The sequence below is a fragment of the Grammomys surdaster genome, unplaced genomic scaffold, assembly GCF_004785775.1.
Source record: "Grammomys surdaster isolate TR1022 unplaced genomic scaffold, NIH_TR_1.0 126906, whole genome shotgun sequence".
Classification (NCBI taxonomy): domain Eukaryota; kingdom Metazoa; phylum Chordata; class Mammalia; order Rodentia; family Muridae; genus Grammomys; species Grammomys surdaster.
This window is the reverse complement of record NW_021621692.1, coordinates 2,993,431-3,019,942: the sequence shown is the minus strand read 5'-3', so window position 1 is coordinate 3,019,942 and position 26,512 is coordinate 2,993,431. Positions and strand designations below refer to the sequence as shown.

The following is a 26,512-nucleotide window of genomic DNA, read 5'->3' as shown; positions in this document are numbered from 1 at the left end:
ATATTTTTCCAGTAGATGTTTCAGCTTCTCAGTTTGTGAAGAAATCTCCTGTACTGTGAATGGATACCCAACTCTCTCACGAGCTTTCTCTGTATCTACTAGAGCAGTTACATCCCCTCTCCCTGCTTTATTGTATTTTATCCAGCATCATATTGATTTATTTTCAAATGTTGACTCAGATTTGCATTTCTGTTAGCTTTATTCACATATACTATATATTATTTGGTATACCTTTATTAAAATATTTCATTAAAAATTAACTTGCAAATTTAATTACTGGTTCTCTGCCAACTTATTTATGAGCTTAGGAATTTATTGTTATTTTTGTTTGAACCTTAGATTATCTTCCTGGATTATAACATGAATGGCGTCGTATTCCCTGACCCCTCAGGAGAATCATATGTCATGATAGCGATATTTTCCATATTGGCTTTTGATGGTCTTCTCTACTTGGTTTTGGCCCTGTATTTTGACAAAATCTTGCTCTGTAAGTAACTGGATTTTTCTCTGATTTTTCAGTTATTGATTACATAGGAAAGTTTTTCGTAGGATTGTATTAAAATAGCCTTAGGAGCGAAACTAAATGCCCAATCTCAGTCTGAATTAGTTATACTTCGCAGTGAATAATATATGTAAAATTATTCTAATTTTGAAACAGCATAATTATTTAAGTCAATTTTAAAATACAGTTTTATATTAATTAAGCTTTATTACTTTTTAAGTGTCCTTCCAAGTATTTTGAAAGAGTGATAGTATGAATTTATATCAAAACAATCAGAAAAAATACACAAAGAGGCATAGGGTAGGAGCAGACTCTTGGGAAGAAGACGAGGGTAATAGGAAGGCAGGCAACACGACAAAGTATTCGAGGAGGGGAATCTCATTACATGAATAATATGCAAGGAAGAAACTGTCAAAAATTAAAGAGCATTTCAGGGGGCTGCTCTTCCAGAGGTCCTGAGTTCAATTCACTGCAACCACACTGTGGCTCACAACCATCTGTAATGGGATTCTATGTCCTCTTCTGGTGTGTCTGAAGACTGTGACAGTGTACTCATATACATAAAGTAAAAAAAAGAAGCATCTCAGAAGAAAACTTCAAGAATAAGCAATAATTAGTTCCTGTTATGGCTTGTTTATTACTGGGCCACTACACTGGAGAAACATCTTCTAATAAAGTTTTGTTAGTCATTATTCCCAACCTTTTCCCCATCTTGTTTATAGTTTCAAGTATATAGATTATGCCGTTAATCTTTCTCTTGCCAATGTCTAAAAAACATCCACATAAGCCCAAAGTTCCTCCACATGTAAGGGAATCAGAATGTCCATCTCTATGCGTGACTTCATTCATAGTTCTCCCCACTTTGATAAAAGTTACTGTTGTCTTCTATATTGCTATGTATTTGTATGCTTATAGCCCTTTATTTCTGACATATATATATATATGTATATATATATATGTATATGAAGATCCTTAATAACAAATAGTACTTAACTTCTTTTGTATCAATAAAAACTTTACAATATTGTCATATTTATCTTGAAAAAATAAAATTTCTTCATGTATTATTTTTCTCTTATATAACTATATATGAATTTGTAGATTTTAGTATTATGTTTAATTATATTGGCACAGTCAACCTATTTAAGTTTCTAAGCATGCCTATAATTATTTTATGTGCAATATTAATAATCGTGTTTCTAAAAAATACCTGATTTCACCTATCCTCATAGATATCTTTTGGATTACGTATTTCAATTATTTGATTTATATTTTGTTGAAATTCTATTATATTAACTTTTGGCCATGTTACTTTAGATTTTCGTTATTAGTTTTCTTATGAATAATAGGAAACTTGAAGGAAAAATTGCATTGTGTTTGAAAGTTCAAAATATTTCATCTTTTCTTAGCTAGGCTTCATTATTCATTATGTTGATTGGGTACTTTATTGTTCTTCCTAACCAGATGGAGCCAAGCACCGGTATGCTCCACTTTTTTTCTTGAATTCAACCTCTTGTTTTCGAAAAATGACTAAGAGAAACAAGGTCATTGAGAGAGACCTAGATCCCGAGCTTCCTTCGGATGAGTATTTTGAGCCAGTAGATCCAGAATACCAAGGGAAAGAAGCCATCAGGTAAACACATTCCTGGCTGTGCTAATATTGAGTAAAGGCTAAAGAACTGTTAACCGGCAGTTATCTGTGAGTCTGGCAAGTATCGACAGGGAAGGCATCTGTCTTTATCAGCATCAGTCTGAACTGTTCACGGTCCCCTGTAGTAACCAATAGTTTTCGAAAACGCTTCTCGAAAGGGAAATTCCCTTGGATGTTGGGTATATCGGTGATTCTCAATTTTTGGGTCACGACCGCTCAGTTGGCAACATGACTATTTGTATTAGAATTCATGACAGTGGCAGAATTACAGTTATAGAGTAGCAATACAAATAATGTTATGGTTGGGGAATCACAAAATGAGGAATTGTGTTAGAGTTGCAGCATTAGGAAGGGTGTGATCTGTATGTTCTACCCTTGTGTATCTTGTGTGACTGCCTGCTTTTAGGTTTTGTGTCTATATTAAAACTTTTGCCGTTGTGTTGCTTTGCTTTTTGAGACAGTGTCTCCGTGCAGCACAGTTAACCTCCTATAATATTTAATAGTCAAACTTAACCTTGACCGTCTGTTCCTCTTTCCTCCACCACCCAAGTGCTGGGGATTGCAGGCATGTGCTTCCATGCCTGGCCGAATGTCCCTTTAAGACAGAGAAATTGGATGTATAGAAGTCACACGAAGAGAATGTCACATGACCATATGGGCAGAAATTTGAACATTTCCAGAAAAACAACAGAATGTCTGCCCTAAACGTGAATGATTATTTTCAGCTCCGAACTCAGAAAACGCCAGTTCTGTCTGCAGGGGAGATTCTTTATTAAAATAAAATATTAAAGGGCAGCTACATAGGATGCCAAAGGACATGCCCCCCTGCCCCCAGCCGAAGGCTTAAATAAAAGTTCTGATAAGAGTTAATCTCTTCTGTTTCTTCTAACTCGTCCAATAATCACACTGTTGTATCTGCCCTGTAAGTGTGAATGTGAGGCTAAAGCCAAATGTCACAGTCAAAGTGACCAATGTCTAGGGAGTCTCGTTCATTTTCTATTCCATAGGAAATGATTAATTGAAATTAATTACTGCATCTCTAAACAGTCAGGTTATATCTTATGTTAATAACTCTAAGACGCTGTTAACATCTACCATTATATCTGTCTGTGTTTTTTTTTTTAAAACTTGTGACTTTTAGCTAATAAAGTACCTCTTTATTGTTTCAGAATAAGAAATATTAAAAAAGAATATAAAGGGAAGACTGGGAAAGTGGAGGCTTTGAAAGGTAAAGAGAGCTATTTCATTTTATTTATCCGACTTAATGGTGAATACCCAAACCTGGGAAACATTCAGCAAGAAAATGTAAATAGATCGACAAGACAAAAACCAAAAGGCAAAAATCAAAAGAGGAAGCAAGGATACAAGTGACCTAACTGTACCATCTGGACACCAATAATAATTCAGAATTTATTGTGAAAGCCTTCCAGATATTTCATGGATTTACTAATTTAGAAAAACATATGATCAAACTGTGAAAAATATAGCATTGTTTTGCTCTTTACTGTGGTTATCACAAACACATTTTTATATTTGTGCTGTCAGGGAAGAATGCTAGAATCTGATAAAATTTTTAGGTAGTCATGGAATCTATGCTGTTTATATTTATTGATGCAGTAATAAGCTGAGACATTAACCAAAACAAGATTAATGAAACCTTTGACAGTCAGTGAGTAAAATGTAAAAAAAAATCAGTGTTCCATGACAAAATGATTTTTAATTTTGTATGGTTAGGCATATTATAATTCTAAATATTCTAACAGTTATAATTTTATATAGCAAACACTGAGCAAAGATCATTTAACAACTACATTTTGGAGATACAGTTGCTTTTACTAAAAATGATATCCAGGCTGGGTGTGGTGACACAGGCACCTTTTTCTTCCCCCCACTTTCTGAAAAATAGATTCCCTTCTCATACGACATATTCTGACTATGTTTCCCTTCCCGTTATTCTTCCCAGTTCCTCCCCACTTCCCCACATCTGGATCCACGCTCTTTCTATCTTTCATTAGAAAAGAACAAGCTTCTTCTTCTTCTTCTTCTTCTTCTTCTTCTTCTTCTTCTTCTTCTTCTTCTTCTTCTTCTTCTTCTTTTTTTTTTTGGTTTTTCGAGACAGGGTTTCTCTGTGTAGCCCTGGCTGTCCTGGAACTCACTCTGTAGACCAGGCTGGCCTCGAACTCAGAAATCCGCCTGCCTCTGCCTCCCGAGTGCTGGGATTAAAGGCATGCGCCACCACCGCCTGGCCTAAGAACAAGCTTCTAAGAGATAACAAAACATAAAAAAATAAAAAAATATAAAATATAAAACAAAGATCATCACACTGAAGTTGGACAGGTCAAACCTACAGAAGTAAAGGAGTCCCAAGAGATGGCACAGGAGAGGACCCGCTCATTCACATACTCTGGAGACCCATAAAAAACGCTAAACTGAAAGCTATAATATGTACACAGAGGCCCTGACCCATGTCGGCTCTGTTGGCTGCCTCAGTTCATATGATCTTCCGTCTGCATTATCTTCCCTCCCCCTCCTCTCCTGACCTAATATTTTGGATATTAGTCTTCTATTGGATGTGGCGTTAGTAAAAGTATTTTCCCATTCTGTAGGCTACTGCTTTGTCCAAATGATGTATCCTTTGGTTAGCATGAACACTTTATTCCAAGAATTTGGGAGGCAGAGGGTCAAAGGATCTCTGTGAACTTAAGGCCAGCTTGGACTTCAGTGGGAGTTCCAGGCTATCCAGGGCCACAGAGTGAGACCCTGTCTAAGATAAAAATATAAAGTGATAAAATAAGACATGAGTTTATAAAAGTCTGAGTCTTAAAAAGCTGACATTGATGGATCATGAACCCTATTGAAGACTGAGATTTCTCTGTCCATTCTGATTCCATTGTGTTTATTTTGGAGCAACCCGACACCTCTTAGCTCGGTATCATTCACTCCTTTGAGACTGAGACTTTGAGGATTCAGTGTATATGTCAACTATTTTATTCTTCAAATTCTTCTTATTCAATACCACTCAGATCCGCCATTCTCTTCTTCAATGGCAGGACATACTGAGGTGATTTTAAATTTAATTTAAAATTCCAGAGCACATTATGAACTACCCTGGTGCTTTCCAGAGTCGCAAGCATTTCATCTTTAAATGTCTTCAAACTTTTCTTCCACTTTCAGAAGTAATGGTACTTTAAGATTCATCTATTTTATGTATGTGTGTACACTATCGCTGTCTTCAGACACATCAGAGAGGGCAATAGATCCCATCACAGAGGGTTGTGAGCCACCATGTGGTTGCTGGGAATTGAACTCAGGACTTCTGGAAGAGTAGTCAGTGCTATTTATTTATTTATTTATTTATTTAAAACTCCAGATTTTATTCCCCTCCTGGTCCACCCTCCAACTGTTCCATATCCTATACCTCCTCCCCACTCCCCTGTCTCTATGAGGATGTCCCTACTCCCGACCCCACACCCCACCAGACCTCTATACTCCCTGGGGCCTCCAGTCTCTTGAGGGTTAGATGCATTTCTCTGACTAAACCCAGACCCAGCTGTCTTTTGCTGCACGTTGGGGGCCTCATATCAGCTGGTGTATGCTGCCTGGTTGGTGGTCCAGTGTCTGAGTGATCTCTTAAGTGCTGAGCCATCTCTCCAGCCCGAAGTAATGGTACTTAAAAAAAAAATACAAATGTTCTGATTGGAGATTTTCCATGTGGAATTACTCATTGGAAGGTCAGGCTAGGAGGGGGAGCACTTTCTAAAACTTCTCTTCTTGCAGGCAGTCCTTGTGGCTAATCTGGATCACCTCTGAGAATTTGCTTTTACAATTTCCATGGCTAAATAATACTGCATTGTATGAGTAACAGGTCTAGTGAAACCACCCCACTGATGGATGGCATTTAGTTCATTTCTATGTCTTTTCTGCCCTAAAAATACTATGGTGAATCTTTGTCTCCATAAAGATCACTGTCTCCTGAAGATGGGTTTATCAGAGCAGACTCACTGAAAAGATCTATTTAAGATTCCTGATGCGTATCTTAAATCACTTACCTCCAAAATCACAAAACCTCATACTTATACGCTAAACACAATTAAAACAACGACAGTGACAGACATTTAATTTTAAAGCACTTACTGTGTATTGGAAACTATGCTAAGAGCTTTAGGTGCAATTTTTCATATTTAATTTTATGAAAGTCTCGTTACTTTCTTTTACACTTTGCTGATGAGAAAACCAACTTTTATATTTAATTATTGCTGCAATAAGTAAGGATCAGTGCCAGGGTAGCCAATGCCTCTTTTCTCTTGCTCTGACAAATGCTATGCATTATTATTTGATTGTATTTAATTTATCTCATAGTTAATTAATTAGTGTGTGTCCACACATGTGCATGATGTATTTGTGGAGGAGGCACATGCAGCAGTGTTTATCTGGCCATGAGAGCATAACTTCCTGGAGCTGGTTCTCTCTTCCACTTTTTTCTGTATTCTGGAGATAAAACTCAGGTTGTCAAACTTCCTCAGCTAGAATCCTTACCCACTGATCCATCTCACTGGTTCACACTATGTGTTTTTTATTTAAAAGGCACAAGTATTCCAGGTTAGGTTAGCCAGGGCTACACACCTACATGTTAATCCAAAACCAAACCAAAACAGAACACAAATATAAAAGTTGCCAATGTACATTTTTAGTTGTGTAACATTGTAGTTTTGTTTTGGCTTGTTTGAGACAATGTCTCTCTATGTAGCCCGGGATGTCCTGGGATCTCTGCGTAGACCAGGTTGATCTCAAATTCATAGAGATTCTTCTGTCTTCTCTGCCTCCTAAACCCTGGGACTAAAGGCATGTTCCAGCACACCTAGCACAAACTTGTTTTTGAGTAATTTGCCTTTAATTTGAAAGGTAATTTGTTAATCTTTATTTTATAAATATTTTGGTCCATTTCAGATTTCTGCTAGATCTCTGGATCCTAAACAAATACCATGTTGTTGTATGTATTTTACTCATGTCCATGTGTCAGTAGCACTGTTTAAGTTAGCATGATTCTTCGATGTGTTGTGCAAAGCATTGCTAAATTCATCATGAAATTCAGTTGTCTTGTTCTGCGGGTAGGACTAGTCCTGTCTAAAACTCTGTTATCAATAATGTTAATATCTTATGTTAAAACAGGCGTGTCCTTTGATATTTATGAGAGTCAGATCACAGCAATTCTGGGCCACAGTGGAGCGGGCAAATCTTCATTACTAAACATCCTTAGTGGATTATATGTTCCAACTGCAGGTAAGCAGAGAGCAGTATCTCCCAGACAAGATATCTGCTCAGAGAATGAGGGTGGATCTATGCCTGCCATTTAAAATTCTATGGCTTGATGATTATCTAAAGTTGTTTCCTAGAACTATAGGATTTTGAATGGACTTCCCACTTCTCAGATTTCACTGGAACCACTTGTATCCCACCATGTGTGATCTTAGGAAAACATGTTGCATAGTACTTACGGCAAGAATAGTACTTGTTAGTAATGTTGTAATTTTAAAGATTTATGAGTGTATGCCACAATTTTGTTGAATGAGATCTCCAAATGTAAATGAAATGAAATGTTACCTTGTTAAGCTTGAAATATTTTAATTTCTCTTTTTTAGGGTCAGTCGCAGTCTACAATAAAGATCTCTCTGAAATGCAAGACTTGAAGGAAATCAGAAAGATGATTGGTGTTTGTCCTCAACATAATGTTCAATTTGATGCACTCACCGTGAAGGAAAATCTCACTCTCTTTGCTAAAATAAAAGGGATTCTTCCACAGGACGTAGAGCAAGAGGTAGGCTGTGTGGTTACCTTATCTCAGCTCCCAGTCATCAACCATGTTCAGTCATGATCACAGAATCCTGTCAGCCATTTATCCACCTTCTTATGAATGATCTTAGGCAAAGAAATCCAATAAAAAGATACCTTCTTCAATGGGCAGTTCATTTTGTAAAAATTTGGATCATTTTGTGCTTTGGCCTTTGTATATTTCTTGTACAGGTACAACAAATCATATTGGAATTAGACATGCAGAATATTCAGGATGATCTTGCTGAACATTTAAGTGAAGGACAGAAGAGGAAGCTCACCTTTGGGATTGCCACTCTAGGAGATCCTCGAGTAAGTAAGATTAGGCCCAGGAAGGATGGAGGTTGTAAGATACTCAGTAAGCGTCATGCTAAAAGTCTGGCAGAGCTTTCAGCTATTACAGTGTATCAAGCAAGAACCCGCTCTGCTTACTTCTACAAAGATATACTACAGTTACTTCTATTGTTTTCCACGCTATTATGAAGTAATATTATGACGGGGTCATATATTGAATATCCTTATCCTTTGTAGATTTTGCTCTTAGATGAACCTACTGTAGGACTGGATCCCTTTTCGAGGCAGCGAATATGGGGTTTCCTGAAGGAACGCAGGGCAGACCGCGTGATCCTCTTCAGTACTCAGTTCACGGATGAGGCGGACATCCTCGCTGGTAACTGATAACTTTACTTCAGTGTCATAATGAAAACTTCGGGGAATTTATATGTGACCTTTATTCCTGGAGTTAAAAGCCCTGTTCTCATTACCTCAACTCCGAAGAGTTCTAGAGGATATTGGAATCCACTCGTCTCCTGGAGTTCCGCACTGGCTGTACATTTGTTGGGTTAAGAGAAAAGTTGTGGCTGTCTTCAGATCATTTCTATGTTTACTTAAACTTCCAAATCTTTGATATATGTTTACTCGAAAACTAGCTGCCTGTTCCTTATTATGTAGACAAAGAATACAATCCTATATAACCTGAAGTGATATCCATTTCCCCTTTTAGGAAGTGTGGGAGGAAACTTAAAAGATTTAGCATCATTGGAAGCTTCAATTACAAAAGTTTTAAGATATGTTTCAAAATTTGAAACGTCCAGGAGGCACGGTCAGGTCATGCCTCACAGAGCGTGGCTTCGGAATTCTGAGCTTTCATTTTTTTGCTCTTCTTCGCTAGAGTGGGAAGAAGTACTGCTAATGTTCTTTCGTATGTGCTTTGTTTTCTCAGACAGGAAAGTGATCGTCTCCAATGGGACTCTCAAGTGCACAGGGTCTTCTGTCTTTCTGAAGAGAAAATGGGGTCTTGGATATCACTTAAGGTAAAGAGTTTTTGAGAAAAGAATACACACACACACACACACACACACACACACACACATATATATATATATATATATATATATATTAAAGATCTGTTCTTTCTTTACTCGTATCTGTGTGTCATGCACAAAAACAGTGCTTGAGAAGGTCAGAGCATTGGGTCCCCTGGAGATGGAGTTTTAGGCAGTTGTGAACCACTAGAATTTGGTACTGGGAGTGAAACTATGGTCCTCTGGAAGAGTCTCAAGTGCTGCTAACCACTGAGGCATCTTTCCAGCCCAATATGTATGCTTTAATAGTGGTACACTACAGTTGCACATTTCTGAGAGAGAATAGGTCTCAAGCCTCATGTCTGACCAAATGGATTGAAAACTGTTTAGTGAACACTTTTGTCTATCTTCTTGGCTCCTTGTAATCTGTACCAATATTCACTATAGCAAAATGCCTACATTATAAACCAAAGTTCTGTGTTCACCATGGGGATACTTCACCATTAGGTTGTCTGTGCAGCCTAAACCTCAACCTCTTCCTTCTCCATCTTCCTCATTGAATCTTAATAAAGTCTGCAGTATTTTTGTTCTCTCTTAAGAATCCAAGGCAGTACTTTTAGTAATCAGTATTAGTGAGGACTCAATACTGCTCCAGAGAGTTGTGACAACTGTGTCTAACAGAAATTGAGTGTAGGCTAAAATAATTCATTAAATCTCCACCAAAAAGCAAAATAAAAATGTTTTGATAGTACACTAATTTCTCCATTCACTGCCAGGCGCACTGATTCCTTTCCCTTGGAAATCTCTTTTGTATAATGCCACCGCCTCTGTTTCCTCATTTTTATGCCATGTATATCACATTAACTGCAATGAATATGCATTTGGAAGGCAGCTGTGTTCATTTCTGTACCACCAATGCCCCTGCGTGTGTGTGTGTGTGTGTGTGTGTGTGTGTGTGTGTATGTGTGTGTTTAGTTGTTTTGGGTTCGTACATATTCTGTGTACAGAAGATTTCTCAAGCTGCTGGATTATTTTTATTGTTGCTCGTCTCGCTTGATCCATAAAGCTAAGGAATGCAGTGTTCAAACGAAATGTAATTACTTGTCACGATTTTGTTTTGAAATCCTAGTTTGTTTACGAATGAAACATGTGATTCAGAGCAGTTATCATCCTTCATCCATCACCACATCCCAGATGCTAAATTAAAAGCAAAAACCAAAGAAAAGCTTGTGTACATCTTGCCACTGGAAAGGACAAGCAAGTTCCCAGGTAACATGTATGACTGTGATGGAATAAACTTAGAGAAAAAACTTTGAATTTTGTCATCATTTTTGTTCTTTAATGGACCTACATTTTGTCTTAGTCTTTTAGTATTTAACAAAAGTCAGGACGATGATTTGAGAGCACGGGAGTTATTGGACATTGATCAGTAGGAACAGCAATAAGGAGGGGCCGTGAAAGAGGACAGAGAAAAACTCAGGGAAGCTTGCATTCTCGAGCAGGGTTCCATGGTGGGCAGTAGAAGTGTAGCACCGTTGGCGGAAAATGACAGTCAATGTTCTCACTGCTATGCCAGTGGAGAGGTGTGGAGAAACTACTTACTCATTTCCCCCATCTATCATTAGCTAAGGGACAAACTCAGGAATATTAACTCTCCTTCCTTTTGGCTTGCTCTGAAAATTAACTTATCATGCATCTTAGGTCAGAAAAAAAAATCTCGTAGGTAGATGTTTAGTGAGCAGATTCACGAGTCTGGTGGTGACAATAGAGATGAAGTTGTGACAGGAAGATCTTCGGCACAAGCATTTTTGTATTTTCATTTTATCATACATGCGTTTATGTTTCAAAGGAAAACTAGTTTATTTATTTAGCATAGGCTCCCAGCCTGTTGGGTAGCAGTCACAAGCTATGTTTTTTTTTTTTTTTTTAAGTAGCCCTAAAAAGCACAAACTGTGTTTACAATGTAAACTGTGTCAAGTACTGTCTTCATGCCTCCTTTCTGTGTGTGTGTGTATATGTGTGTGTGTGTGTGTGTGTGTGTATGTTAAATTAAATGCAGGGCTTTATTCATGCTAGCCAGGCACACTAGTGCTGTTGTTTATATAGAGTAGGGTCAAAGGACACAAAATCAAATGCAGTCCAAAGAGAATGCATCGAGTTTGTCTGAAGGAGATGAAGAGAGTGAGCAGAGTGTGGGTAGGAATGGATAAAGTTGTAAGGTAGGTGAATAGCTCATGGAGCTGAAAAGGTTTGAAATATTTGATTTAAATATTGATTTTTATTCTAAGCACATTGCAAAACCACTAAGAGATATTAATTAGGAGGGAGATCATGTGTGACAACCTCTACTTCCATTCTGGGCATAAAGAAGATCACTCCAGATACAGGTGAACAAGAGCTGACCACAAGAGACTAGCTTTGAAGATAACTTAGAGGCTCAGAAGGACTTCTGTTCTACCCTGGCACGGGTAAAGGTGGAACTGAGTAGGTGTCTTCAAAACATACTTTGTGATAAAGTTGCAAAGTCTGTCTTAAGGGATTCACACAGCATGACTTTTAGAATTTGGCCTCAATTAGTGAGTAGAAGACAATGGTATTTATCATAAATTAGTGCCTAGAATAGTTGCACCATAGTGAGAAGAAAGTATCAGTGAGCCTTTTTAGAAAGGCCTCTATTCGCAGGACACTGGAAGTCAGAGGGAACAGTGGAGTATGAATCTGAGGAACATGGGTATGGGTTAGGAACTGGATTTGTAGGTGGGTGGACCAAGAAAGTTGTCTAGAACTGAAAGAAAGAAAACAAGGAACTCTGAAAGAAAGCAAAGGAGAAGTCATGAAGGATGTAGGAACTGAAAGTTCTACCTGTAGTTAGATGGAAATGAGACATGACTCGTAAACTCCCCCTCCCTCCCTCCCTCCAGCTGTATCCACAGCACAAGTAATTTGCTTTGTTAAAGGCCAAAAGAAAAGAAGGAAGTGAAGAATGGGAGAGGAAGTAACGAGGAAAAAAAAACCAATTTAATGAAGTTAGAAAGGGCGTGCAGCAGAGACACGGGGAGCCAGGGAAGTTGGAGGGGGGAGTTGGCTGTATACGCAAGTACATTGTATGCATATATAATGACTTTCAAAGAATAAGTGTAAATATTATATTTACAAATAATAAAAGACTTGTTCACTGAAATTAAAATACGGAGGTCTTGGTGACCTAGAAGAGAGCGGCTTCTCTGCAGGAAAATGAACAGCATGTGCTCTAGAGCTGTTTGCAAGATGTGGCGGATTAACGTGGACAAATTTTTGGAGACAAACACATATACAAGGAGGGATGGGAGGAAGTTGCTATTTGCCTTTGTTTGGTGGACACCGTAGCATTCTGTCTGACCCAGCAGGTACAGAAGAAAGTTATGATGGTAGAGAGAGGAGATCGCTTTGGTAAGCCCTTGGAGGATAAAGTTCAGAACATAAGTAAAAGGCAGGGTAGCCTTGGAAGGAGCAGTTGCAAGTGTTACACACAGACACAAAGAAGCCTAGATGTGGGCAAAGGCTTACGTGGGTTGTTGTATGGCTGGAAGAAGACTATGGTCTTTACGACTGTTCATATTTCCTGAGAGAAGTCTGTAGGAAAATGAGAATCCACGAATATAAGATAGAGCAAGACACCTTGGAGATCAAGTTTGTCATCATAATTTCTGAGAAAGTAATTTTTCCTTTAAATTATGATTATGTTGTAAAGACACGAGATTTCTGAACAACATTAAATATCATGTTTAAGACAAATGTTAATTTACTGGAGTTAGTATATTTATGCCATTTTGAAAGTTTATATATTCTTTCTGTTGGTTTAGAGTTCTTCAGTGATCTTGATAAATATTCTGGCCAGGGCTTGATGAATTATGAAGTTTCCATGTCAACTCTGAATGAAGTCTTTGTGAACCTGGAAGGAGAACCACGTACCACACAGGGTAAAACTATCTGCACACTTCATAAAGTCAATTAATAAAGGGCTATGTATCAATTTAGCTTTTGTGACGCTTGAAGGAGTGTGACCACTGTAACTGTGGCTTCATTGTTAGACATGGGTTGTTGTGGTTCCTGACCTCATAAGTACAGCTAGCCAGAGGTCCACTCTTAGTGTTGATGAATGACTCTTAGGAAAACTAATTACTCAGTATTATAGCAGTTCTATCTCCTGATGGGCACTGATTCTTGGGTTCTTTGAGGCATTTAATGTTCTTAATCAGAGGTATGGGGTCTGGCCATTTACTTCTTCTAAAGATCATTTCTTGCTTGTTAAGTGAGAAGACCCATGTGGAGAGAATTCTTCCCAACTTCTGAGTAGCTTAATGGGAAACAATAACTGTCATTTTTGAAGCCTTTCCATTTACAGGTAGTTTGCCCAATGTAGACAAACACTAGGATATACCCATAGCTCATGACTGTAATAATTCTTTCAGTAAATGTGGTCAACTCCATTCTACAGATGAGAGATTCTGACTTCAGAACAGTTAGATGATTATTTGGAAGCCATTCTGCTTATACCTATGGGCTGCATAGCTACATTAAATATTTTCAGAGCTGATGATCTTTTCCTTTCAAGCCCAGGTTATTGATACTTTAGTATTAAGTATTTAAGCCTTAAACACCTGCTGATCCCAACGAAGAGGATTATTTTGCTCAGAAGAGTATTACAATTAAACATTTGCCTTTTCAAAGACTGAGCAATCCAAACTACCCCTTTCCTGAATTCTGCTTTTGGTATATATATTTGGCAGATATTCTCAGGGAGTATATAGAGTTTTGATATTATGCTATGCTTCATATCATGTTGGCAATATAACTCAAGATGTTTTTACTAATTTCAAAATTTTCATTATATTGCAAATTAAAAAATATAACTATATATAAAATGAAAATACTAAAGGTGGAAACTTTCTATAAGCTTAATGGGGTATCAAAATGTTATTTAAATAATTACTTTGGATAGAAGTATAAAAATAAGATCAGACATACGATAATTTAAGTTTTTTTAAGAAGGAAAATTTACTGTGCCTTAGGATGTTCATAATATGTATGTGTGTTCATACAGACTTTGAGAAAAGAGAAACAGTAACAGACTCGGAAAGCTTAAATGAAATGGAGGTGGTTTACCCTTCTCTCTCTCAAGTACAGAAGACAGTGGGCGCCATGCGCCGTTGGAGAACGCAGGTCTGTGCAGTAGCGAAGCTTCGCTTCTTAAAACTAAAACGAGAGAGAAAAGCATTTCTGATCTTGTGAGTATCAGAGTTCGTCTTTTTTTTTTTAAGATAAAAATTCTTTAAAGGTTTCAAACTACAAGAACATTTAAAAATAAAGCACATTACCTAGTATTTCTGCTAGACAAGACATAAATCCAGTAATGGTTTTACTGACAGAGGGATTGCCTGTATATTAATTCTTGATTGGCCTTATGAATGCATGCTGTTTGATTTCCATAACCAGATTAAATACCACTTATTTAACAATGCTTTTTTAGTTCTGTGACATGTTGAGATACTACTTTTCCAATGTCAGCACTTAACACTATGGGTGCTATAAAGTAGAATAAATATCTAACTGAAGAGCACATGCCATAGAGTCCTGTGGTAACTTTTCTTTATTGTTTAGTCTACTGTTTCTTGGAATTGCACTGCTCCCACTGATTATGGAAATCCTATCTAATGCTTGGATAGAGGAAAAAACCAACTGGGAATTTAAAACAGACTTGTATTTCCTGTCTCCTGGACAACTCCCTCAGGGTCTGCGAACCAGCCTTTTGGTCATCAATAAAACAGGTGAACAGAGATCAGCGTTAAAATAAAGCTTTAACTGTTAAGTGGTGCAGGAGGGAGGAGGAAAATCTGGCAGAAGAAAAATGTGAATTTATAGAAAGTGACTTGTGAGGAACCGTGTACAGGTTCCCTGATTTCGGAGAGGACAAGGCTGATGGGAACATGGGCCTTGTCACTGTTCAGCTTGGCCTCCATTTATACCTGGCAGCCATCGCTGAGAAAGAAAGAGAGAGAGAGAGAGAGAGAGAGAGAGAGAGAGAGAGAGAGAGAGAGAGAGAGAGAGAGGGGAACAGAGAGAGAAACACAGAGAGAAACACAGAGAGAAACACAGAGAGAAACAGAGACAGAGAGACAGAGACAGAGAGACAGAGAGACACACAGAGAGACACACAGAGACACACAGAGAGACAGAGAACTACATCTTAGCTGAAGAATCTTTAGATCTTTCATACCACTAGTTACTGTACATCATGCGATCATGCATGTAACACATATTAATTGACAAGCAAAGACTGCATGTCTACACTTCATGCTCTTGGATGAAGTTCATCAAGATTCAGGAAAACTCAAAGAATGGGTCGTTGCTCCACAACTGCTTAATTAACTTGAAAGAAAAGCTATGTTTCTTTCAAAGATGTTAGAACATTCAGAGTAGTAGTACCCTTTATGCCAAGGCAGGTTGATATCCAAGGAGGTCTCACCTTTTCTGAGGAGAAAGAGAGGGAGAGTGGATGGGGGTGGGGGTGAGGGAGCAATGGGGAGGAGAGGAGGAAGGGGAAGTTGTGATCAGGATGTAAAGTAAAAAAAATTAGTTAATTAAAAAGCCAACACACCAACACACACACACAAACACACACACACCATTTAGAGTAGCAGTACTTTCTTGAGTTTCTTACTGATTCCAATTTCATACATATTTTTGATTTAAGATTGTAGAGTGTCTTTATTTTCATTCTTTATTTTTTTTTTCTACTTCAGGTTTGGAAACCAGAATTTCTTCTTGCCTTAAAGCTAAAAGTGTTGAGTTGCACATTATTTGCTAACACTTAGAATTGCCCTTGGCCATCCAACTGTGGCCATTCCAGAGGGCACACCCCACTCAGCATGAGGATAATACCCTTGTATTCACTCATCCTCACCCGTCCCCGTATTCTGTCAAGAATTTTGGGGATTTATTCTGTCATATTTCTCCTCCTCTAAGTTTGATAAGATTATTAACAGCATGCTCATCTTTTCATATGAAAACGCTTGTTTGGTTTATGTGACTGTGGGTCGCCATTATTTGTAGCCTATTGTGGAATGCAGCTGTGATGCGTGACTGCCCCAGGGTAGATGTAAAGATTGTTTTCTATGTGTGTCCCATCCCATCTTGGGGGAACCCCAATTTGTCTGAAGTTTGGTATATTTTTTCCAATTCTTAGAACTTTATGTGTTTCTAGTATAAACTCTCACTTCAAAAGCCAGAAAAAAAATGGGCTCTTTGGTTGTCCGTTCTCCTTTTCCTTGATGGGTGTTTTTTAAGGTTACTCCAACTCTTGGCTTGCTTCTCTTCTTGGACACCATCTTTTATAAATGAGGGATGTTCTTAGAGATGACTGAAGCAGCTGTCTTTGTTTGGAACCTGGAGGGTCCCTGACTGCTCATCTTGCTCCTGCTCTGACAGGATAATAACACCCTTAATTGTGGCTCAGAGCAGGAAAGCTCAGTTATCCACTTGAGTTTTGATGTTGTAGAAACTGGTTGACTATTGCATCTTTTTCTCCTGTGTGTACTAGGCAGTGAGTTCTTTCTCAATTTCATTTCTGTCTCATGTAATTTCACACATTTTCTTATTTTAGAATACAGAAGAATTTTTGATTTGATGGTGGCATCCTTTTTTATTTCCCAAGAAATAAAAATACACTATGCAACATATATGCAAATGTGGAAAACATGAATTACATATACATTTTAATATTTATTTATTTATTTATTTATTTGTTAAGAATACAAAGAAGAGGAAAATGTTGTCAGAGTGAACAATCTGCAATATTTCTCATATTAGTTTTTCAGAAATTATCAATTTATACACATTTAAAAGGAAAAGTTATAAAATAGAATTATCTTGTTACTAACTTACCTTAGGTGGGATTATGATGATAATTCATAATAACGTAAGACTTACTAAATAGAAGACGGACGAGTGGCTGATTCATCTCTCTTAGGCCAATAGTAGTAGCATGTTATTCGTGAAGCATGTTCATGGTGTCCTAGGAATGTGAAAATATTAACTTTATAGGGCTCATGAAAATTTTTTTCTCTCGCTTTCATATTGTCCTCTGTTATCAAAATCACACTAGAATCAAATATTGAAGATTTCGTACAGTCGCTGAAGCATCAAAACATAGTTTTGGAAGTAGATGATTTTGAAAACAGAAATGGTACTGAAAGCCTTTCCTACAATGGAGCCATTATAGTTTCTGGAAGGCAGAAGGTATGTTTTCCTCTTGGCCTTTACTTTGCAACTACACACACTCAAACACAATATCAAAGGTCTACACTTTAATTGTCTTAAAACTATAGAAAAGTGATATATAGTAACTCAGCAAAACAGATGCGTCTACCTTGAATAAACATTTCTGTGAAACATTTTCTTTGTTTTAAATTAAGTAATTTTGCATTAAAAGGGAATGGGTGCATTGCGTAAACTTAATAACTTATGAAACCATGATCATTAATTAATGTAATCATGAATTTAAGTACTTTAAGTCAAGTAGTGATGTCTTGTATATTGAAAAAATACATTAGGTACTGAAATATCCACATGAATTCTATAATGGAAAACCATTCCCCATGCATTTCAAATTGAGTATAAGCCATCAGGGAATCTATCATGGAACACACCTGTTGCAAATTCATCCTAATTTTATGACAGACTTGAGTTTTATTTGCATTTCAGTAAAGATAAGAAACAAAATTAATCAAAAGAATGGCTGTCTTTCCTGTTACAAGTAAAACAAAACAATACTAGAAGCCTCAAAAGGTGCCTCTTTTAATATATTGTAACATTTTAAATATATTTTAAAATATATAATATTTAATATATTGTAAAAAGATGTCATCATTTTGATGTCAACTTTGGAAAACAGCTTGTTTGACAACTGCTTGGTATATCTTGTATATTTACTACACAAACTATTGATAGCTTTCATATTAAAACAATAATGATTTATGTAATGTCTATATGCGTGTTTTCATAAACATTAAGTATTATTATTATCTTCAAAATTGTAAAGGTTCTGTGGCAACGTAACCATGAATATCTCTTATAGTCCATGTTTATTTCCTATCTGCTTGCTCACTATAAATTGACAGTATTTATGGGCAGCTTTTACACTCTACAAACTGAAATTTCTTCCTCATCAAAATAGAGATGAGGTGATACAAAACTGATTACACTAGTAAAATTTAGAATTAAGTAGATTTTGGCGCTGTCCTATTCACTGGATAAGGACTTAAAACAGAGTCTCACTCAAACCATGTACGAACCCATTTAGACTCCTCTTTCATAGATGGGAAAAAAGAAGCTCAGAAAAGCTAGTTAACTTGAAAATCAATGAAAAGCTAGAATTGGACTACTAGAAGTGTCTGTGTGTGTGTGTGTGTGTGTGTGTGTGTGTTCCTTTATTTTTCAAAGATTTGATCTTACTTGGTTTTGCTGTTGTTGTTTTAAGGATTACAGATTTTCAGCTGTGTGTAATACCAAGAGGCTACACTGCTTTCCTATCCTAATGAACGTCATCAGCAACGGAATCCTTCAGATGTTCAATCATTCACGGTACATTAGAATTGAGGAAAGCATATATTCATCAGTAAGTATTACATCTGCTGATCCCAAACAATTAAAAATATGACAGCTTACGTTATTCATATCTGATGGTTGACCCGAAGGACGATTAATACGTTCTCAGAGCTGTGTGTTGTCTGACTCTTGCCTTCAACCGCTTGGCTTGTTTTCATTGCAATAGAGATAGACACAGGCTACAATTTCACAGTCCTGGCTTTAGGAAGCTTCTAGAATGGTAGCACTGGTGAGAGACAGAAGAACAGAGAAAACGCCATCATGCTTTACATCATGGCTACTTCCTTTTTTTGTCAACCCATTCCACAAATGACAGTGACTTCCCATTTCTGAGCTTTGGCAAGAACTTCAATTTATTTTTGACAACTTTATATACATATAGAATACACCATGACTGTATTCACTTTAATTACCCTCTCTCACTCCTTTTTCACTTCTGTCTACTCCCTTCTTCTTCCCACGTGGACTCAACACCCACTCTAGTGTGTGGATGCTTTGCAGGAAGCTGCAGCTACCTTATGCTTGTGATTGCAGTGGCCTGGGACAGCCTGGAGACAGGATTTCATAGTGCTCCTCTGCCTCCTCTGACCATCACAGTCTTTCCATCCACTCTTCTATGTCTGTTCCTTTGGCTTTGGATGGAATGACATAGGTGTCTTCTTTAGGTTTGAGTATTCAGTAACCACTTATTCCCAGTCAGCACTGTAACCAGCTGTGAGTCTCTGCAGCAACTGTCACCCGCTGCTACACAAAAAAGAAAACGAGATCAGCATTAGTTTATGGGCCTAAACGTAATGCTTAGGGGACATTATGGCTCCACGTCTATCAATACACCAGCAGTGCACTCCATCTTCCATAGGAACCTTGATCTCCCCAGTTACAGGGTTTTGATCAGATTTACACTCACAGTCACCCATTACCTTCCATGGAGAAGATCTCAAATCTAGTTGCAAAGCCATTAACTTTTCCCTTAATGGTCTTGCCACTATTGTAGAAATGGTTCTATCTTGCCTGGCAGGTAAATATTGTAGCAAGCAGGGTTCACTGATGACTTCTCTTCCCCAGCAGTCTATGTAACTTTTCCTGTTGTTTGATCGAGAGTCCTTTGGATAATTCTACAGGACTGGTGTAGCTGGGCCATACGGAAGGTTTATTTTTAGCTTTTTGAGAAACCTCCACAATGATACCTACAGCAGCTTCAGCAGTTTATGCTCTCACCAACAGTGGATAAATCGTTATTTATTCCCCTTCTCCCACTTCTTCTCCACCACTTGTCCTTTGTTTTCTTGAAAGTAGCTATTTTAACTGTGAGATCCAATCTCAAAGTCATCCTAATTCCTAATCTTTGTCCAGGACGGGTGAACTTATAGATGCATATGCTGTACCAAAATGAGATAAAAATTTGAATATACCTATAAAAAAACAATAAAAGTGAAGAGATAATGAAATCCTTATGATTAAAAAAAAAGTTCAGGTCCTGATGAAGTTAGTGCAGATTTCTACCAGATTAGTAAAGAAAAATTAAAACCAGTGCTTAGCAGATTATTGCAAAGGTAGAAGAAATAGAAACACTTCCAGTCTCCATTTATGAAGCCACTATCATGCCAGTACCCAAAGCACATAGAGCAGAACAACAAAATAAGAAAACTATAGACTAATTTCTTTGATGAGCACAAATACAGAAATTCTCAGTAAATTTTTCACAAAGCAAATTGAGAAAAAATTAAAAGTACTGTGACCGATCTGATTTCATTTCAGATGTGCAGGGATTGTTGAATGTGTGTTTATAAGTAAAATTAATTAGTCATATAAATGTCCTCAAGAACAGAAGTTACATAATCATCCCAATAGTTGCATAAAATGTCTTTGACAAACTCCAATGTCTTCCATTTTGAGCCGAACAAATAGTAGAAATGAACACCAATAGATATGCTAACATGCATGGGGTAGGTGGGAAGAACTTGAAGCCTCAACCCTACATGAAGAAGTACAGGCAGCTAAGGAGTCCTGAGAACAGGAGATATAGTCTTCCCCAGGGAAGAGCACACCAGTTGATTATCCGATACCAAATAGTTATCCTTGAAAACCAATACATACAAATAACATTATACAGACTGGCCAGGTGGTATTCATGTATTGAAGGATACACACGTGCATGTACACACATATGTAGATAACAATTATGAAGAAGAGGCCATGAGTTTGAGAGAAAGCAAGGGAGGATGTATGGGAGGGAGAGTCTGGAGGGAAGAAAGGGAAGGAGGAAATGGTATAATTATGCTATCATCTCAAAACATAAAAGAAATATTACAAAAAGTCCTAGAGAGATTAGGGATATAGGCGACACATGCACGTAATAAGGGCCATTTATGACAAACCCATAACTAACATCATGCCAAATGGGGAAGAACCCCAAACATTCTCATTAAAATCAGGAACAAGACAAGGGTGTGCCCACTTTCTCCACTCTTACTCAATATAGTGCTTCAAGTTATAGCGAGAACACAAAAGCTGTAGAAACAAATAAGAGACACAAATAAGGAAGGGAGAAACCGGTTTTCTTATTTAAAGAGGATTTGATTTTTGTATGTAAGAGGCTCTAAAGGCCTCAACACCTGGCCAGTGACAAGGCTTAACATAAGGCAAAAGTTCTCATTATAAAACCCCATGGCATGAGTTTAATTCCAAGAATTTACATAAAAGTGGAAATAGAGAACTGATTCCACAAAGTTATCCTCTGCTGATGTGGCTTGTACTCACTCATGCAGACGCATTACACACAAATAATAATTACAGTAATAATAGTAATAAAAATAACAAATGTTAAGAAGACTGTGCTATGAACTCATAGAACTAAATAAACACTTTGTTGAAGAATGAGGATGCACAGGTAACATAAAATCAGTAGTCTTCCTAAATACACACTGAGAAGGTTGCAGGAAAATAATCCCAATCACAATAGCCTCAAAACCATGAAATGAAGGCTGGAGACATGGCTCAGCGATTAAGGGCACTGGCTCTACTTCCAGGGTTCTTGAGTTCAGTTCCTAGCACCCACATGGTGTCTTATAACTTTCTGTAGTGGGATCAGGTGTCCTCTTCTGTTGCACTGATGGACATATAGAAAAGGACCCGTATGCATAGAATAGATAAACAAATCTTTCATATATATATGTGTATATTTGATATAGGATTTTTCTGATAGCCATAACTGTCCTGGAACTTACTCTATAGGCCAGGTTGGCCTCAAACTCACAGAGAACTGCCTGCCTCTGCCTCCTGATTGCTGGGATTAAGGGAATATGCCACCACTGCTCAGCTAAAAATTCTTAAAAAACATAAGGTGAGATAAACCTAATCAAGGAAGTGAAAGACCTCTACAATAAAAACTTATGACACTGAAGAAAGAATCAGTCTTATCCAGTGGCAAATTCCCTGATTGGCCAGCTCTAAACACATACACATAGGAACAGCACCAACTGCTTAATGTATTCATATGTTATATATACATATGTATATGCAATGTGCATATACATATAATATAGGTTATATATACATTAGATGTGCGGTTTATATGTATGTATAACCATAATAATTAGACAGAAGGTAATGGATTTGAGATGGGGTCAGAGGGACACGAGAGAAACTGGAGATGTTGAGAGATCAGGGAAAATGATAAAACTCTTCAACCTCTTCATTTTGCTTAAAATGAACTAAGGAAAACACTAGAAAATGGGAAGATACTCTCTCCCTATCGGTTTACTTGTAGAACTAGTATTATGAATATGGCCATCCTACCTAAATTAATCTTGAGATTCAACACAATCTCCAGTAAATTCCATTACCCCTCTTAGGAGAACCAGTAAAATGATCTTAAAATTCATATGGAAACACAAAAGATCCCACATAATCAAAGCGATTATGAGAAAAATTAGTACTGCCAGAGGTTTGACTCTACCTGATTTCAAGTTACACTACAGAGCATTAATAATAAAAACAACACGGTCTTAGCACAAAAACAGACATCAGCAGATAGACGGTCTAGATATAAAATGATACAATGTCAGCCATATGATGGTGACAAATTCACCAAGAAGTCACACAGCTAAAATGATAGCATTTTTGACAAACAGTGAGGAGAAGGCTGAATATCTGCGTTAAGAATGAAACTAGTCTCTCTGCCCTCAAACCACCCCTAAACAGATTAATGATCTCAAGATAAAGCCTAAAGCCCTGAAGGTTGCACTACAAGATGCAGATATAGGAGGGGCTTTCTTTATAGGACTTGGTTGTTCAGGAATTAAGAGTAACAAATGACAAACAGACTGTCACACAATTCAAGAGCATCCGTTCCCAGTGTTTCCCCATGTTATCATTTTTGTGGTATAGACATCGCCTATGTAACCACTGGGTGATCATTTCCTTTTTATTTCAAGTGTTTGTGGTGGTTATCGTTTTCTGGTGGACAAGATAAATATTTAAAATGGACTCTAGATGTTTCCTACCAGAAGCAATGTTAGAAAAGGACCAGCCGCAGGGGATCTCGGTTTATAAAAATGTGTCAAATTGGCTTCCACTGAATCAGCAGTGATCAGAGTATATGCTAGTGTAGATTTTCTGCAGATAATGGAAAAAGTGAGATAGAATACACTTAGTGGGTCAATGATGAATATATATTCATATATGGACCCACACATATATACATATATGATATATACATATACACACATATATATGCATATATAATATATATACACAATGCATACATTATATAGTGTGTATGCACATTATATACTTATATACACACATATGTATATAATATGTGTATATATAATATATATTTATATGTACATTATATTTATGTATGTTTATATGTATGTTCATACCTATGAGCTAAAGTACTGTAAACATGGCCATGTGATCAGTGAAGACACAGAATGATTCAAGGAGTAAGAATTTAAGGGAACTCTTTGATAATTAAAGCCAGGGAAAATTACAGATGGAGAATGTAGCTTGGAGGTATAAATCTTACCTAGCATGGTTAAGGCTCTCGAGTTTGATCCCCAGGATCTTAAAGGAAAAAAAGGAAAGATGGCTAGAAGAAACAGTTGTCAACAGCTTCTTGATTTTTTCATTTAAAAAGAGATGTATTCATTTTAAATGTATAGGTGTTCTGTCTGCATGTATGTCTGTACACGATATGCATGCAGTGAGTGCCCAAGAAGCTAGAAGAAGGTATGGAATCCCATGGAAGAGATAGTTGCAAGCTCTGTGTAGGTGCTGGGAACTGCTGGGTTCTCCACAAGAGTAACTGGCACTCTTTACTGTTGAGACATCTCTCTAGCTATTCCCCTTCCTTGATTTTAAAATTTATTTTATTTGTAGTTTGCTTAGAATACAGAATCCCTTCATCTAAGGGAGGAGGAATTTTATATCCACTAAACACCAATTTAATTCTACTTTTAATTCTTCTCTGCTTCTGATAATTACCTTCTTGTTTACTGTTTTAGGACTTGACTGTTTTACATGCCTCATGTAATGGAGACACACCGAATTTGTACCTTTCGCCTGGTGTGTTTCACTTTGTACGGTATATTCCAAGCAGATCTATCTTGAAGCATTTGACAGGATTTTTTTTCCTTTTAAAGTTGAGCAATGCTCGTTATGCATATATGTATGTGTGTAGTTTTGTTTCTTCACACACCTACTAATGGCATTTGAGTTATTTCTGCTGCTTGGTAATTGTCATGATACTATTAACGTGGGTGTCTAAGATATCTCTTTAAAAGCCCTCTGCTTGTATTTTTGGATATATACTCCAAAGTAGGTTCTAAAATGTCCTCGGCTTCTTTTCTGTTTTGAGTTGAAGTCTCATGATTAATGATAAGTATAGTTTTATAGATAATAGCTGATACTTTGAGTTTCCACTAAGATTCCTTTCATGTTTGCAGGACATCGTGATAGTTTGGTTTGGGATACTGGAAGCTTTCCTGTTCATACTGTTTGTTGTATGCAGCATCGCTCCACATATTGCCATGAGTAGCGCCAGCGATTATAAAGTAAGAAAGTGCGGGTAGGGGATACTAATAATTTCAATAATTGTATTTTTTTTAGAAAACATTTTTATTGGTTCTTTGTGAATTTCACACCACATCCCCCATCACTGCACATCTTCCCCTTCCCTCGTTCCCGCCCCTGACCCTTGCCACCTCCCTCCCAACAGAGAAAAAAATCCCACCGTAGAAGCTGTAGTGTGTATGTCACTGTGCGTCCCAGAATACTCCCTTGTGTCCACACTTCTTTGCAGATGTTCATTGCAATGCTTTGTTGGTCTGGTTTCTGCTACTCTATCAATACTGCAGCCTCACTGGGACTCCTGTTGTTGGCCTGTGTCATGGAGATCCTGTAGTTTTGAATCTGTAGAACTGACCAGTTCACATGCTCCAGTAGTTCATCGAAGGGGTAGATGTTGGGGTGGGCCATTTCAAAGTCTCGAATCTGGGCCTAAGAGATATCAGAGAGGGTCAAACCTCTGGATCTCGTGCGCTCACACTGGGCTCACCAGCAACCACTGAAACATGGCCTTCCTCTAGACAGTGTAGTTTGGAATCCTTTCTAGCAACTCAGAAAGCTTATTTTTAAAATGCGAAAAAGGTTCTTACTTTAAAGTTAGGTAGACAGTATGAGGATTTTCAGATTGTCATATTATTCTAAATCTTCAGAGCAGAATATTATATATCCTTTGGATGAATTGTTTTCTAGCTGCGAGGAAAACAATCACTGAGGTTGACATGTAAGATCAAATTTAAGACTTAGATTCCCTTTGCACTCTGAAAATTATAATTTTATGTTCTCTTTGTGTTTGTTTGTATCTTTTATCGAGACAAATCATGTAAGATTTATGTAAGTCTGCTGTCATCATCCTGAGCCACTAATCTTTACAGAAAAAGAAAATTTATTTTATCCGCCAGGTTCACAATAACCTTAATTACTATCACTACTGCTTTAACTTGGAAGGCTTTCCTCTCTCTTTTTAAAAAAAGATTTGTTTATTTATTTTATGTATGTGAGTGCACTGTTGCTGTCTTCAGACACACCAGAAGAGGGCATCAGATCGCATTACAGTTGGTTGTGAGCCACCATGTGGTTGCTGGGAATTGAACTCAGGACCTCTGGAAGAGCAGCCAGTGCTCTTAACCACTGAACCATCTCTCCAACCCCAGCAGGCTTTCTTTTGTTTGAGTTTTTAGTGGAATGATCTTTTAAAAATGCATAAAAAATGCATTTTTTTCTAAGAAAAACTCATATACAAATGCTGAATTATTTACATCATTTCCCTCCCCCCAACTTCTCTCATGCCATCTCCAGTTCATAGTCTCCTTTTCCCTTACTCTGAGGCATCTATGACCATGCGTGTATAAATACATACAATCTGCTGAGTCTCCTTAGTGTTGCCCCTATGTGCATGGGTTTAGGGCTGACCACTTGGGATTGGATAACCTATGGAGGGCTTATCCCTGGAGAAGATCGATATTCTCTCTCTCTCTCTCTCTCTCTCTCTCTCTCTCTCTCTCTCTCTCT

General features: G+C 37.5%; 1 protein-coding gene across 2 annotated transcripts in view; it reads left to right on the top strand.

Moving 5' to 3' along the window:
- Abca6 (ATP binding cassette subfamily A member 6) overlaps nucleotides 1–26,512 on the top strand; it is a 65,333-nt gene that overhangs the window by 16,948 nt on the left and 21,873 nt on the right. For both annotated transcript variants that reach the window (XM_028761245.1, XM_028761246.1), the window contains 15 exons: nucleotides 340–487; nucleotides 1,967–2,135; nucleotides 3,323–3,381; nucleotides 7,323–7,433; nucleotides 7,793–7,968; nucleotides 8,175–8,294; nucleotides 8,514–8,652; nucleotides 9,205–9,295; nucleotides 10,416–10,555; nucleotides 13,129–13,245; nucleotides 14,370–14,553; nucleotides 14,927–15,093; nucleotides 17,430–17,563; nucleotides 18,804–18,941; nucleotides 24,883–24,990. In XM_028761245.1, the coding sequence (XP_028617078.1) occupies nucleotides 340–487; nucleotides 1,967–2,135; nucleotides 3,323–3,381; nucleotides 7,323–7,433; nucleotides 7,793–7,968; nucleotides 8,175–8,294; nucleotides 8,514–8,652; nucleotides 9,205–9,295; nucleotides 10,416–10,555; nucleotides 13,129–13,245; nucleotides 14,370–14,553; nucleotides 14,927–15,093; nucleotides 17,430–17,563; nucleotides 18,804–18,941; nucleotides 24,883–24,990 (2,001 nt within the window). The remainder of the gene's footprint in view (nucleotides 1–339; nucleotides 488–1,966; nucleotides 2,136–3,322; nucleotides 3,382–7,322; nucleotides 7,434–7,792; nucleotides 7,969–8,174; nucleotides 8,295–8,513; nucleotides 8,653–9,204; nucleotides 9,296–10,415; nucleotides 10,556–13,128; nucleotides 13,246–14,369; nucleotides 14,554–14,926; nucleotides 15,094–17,429; nucleotides 17,564–18,803; nucleotides 18,942–24,882; nucleotides 24,991–26,512) is intronic.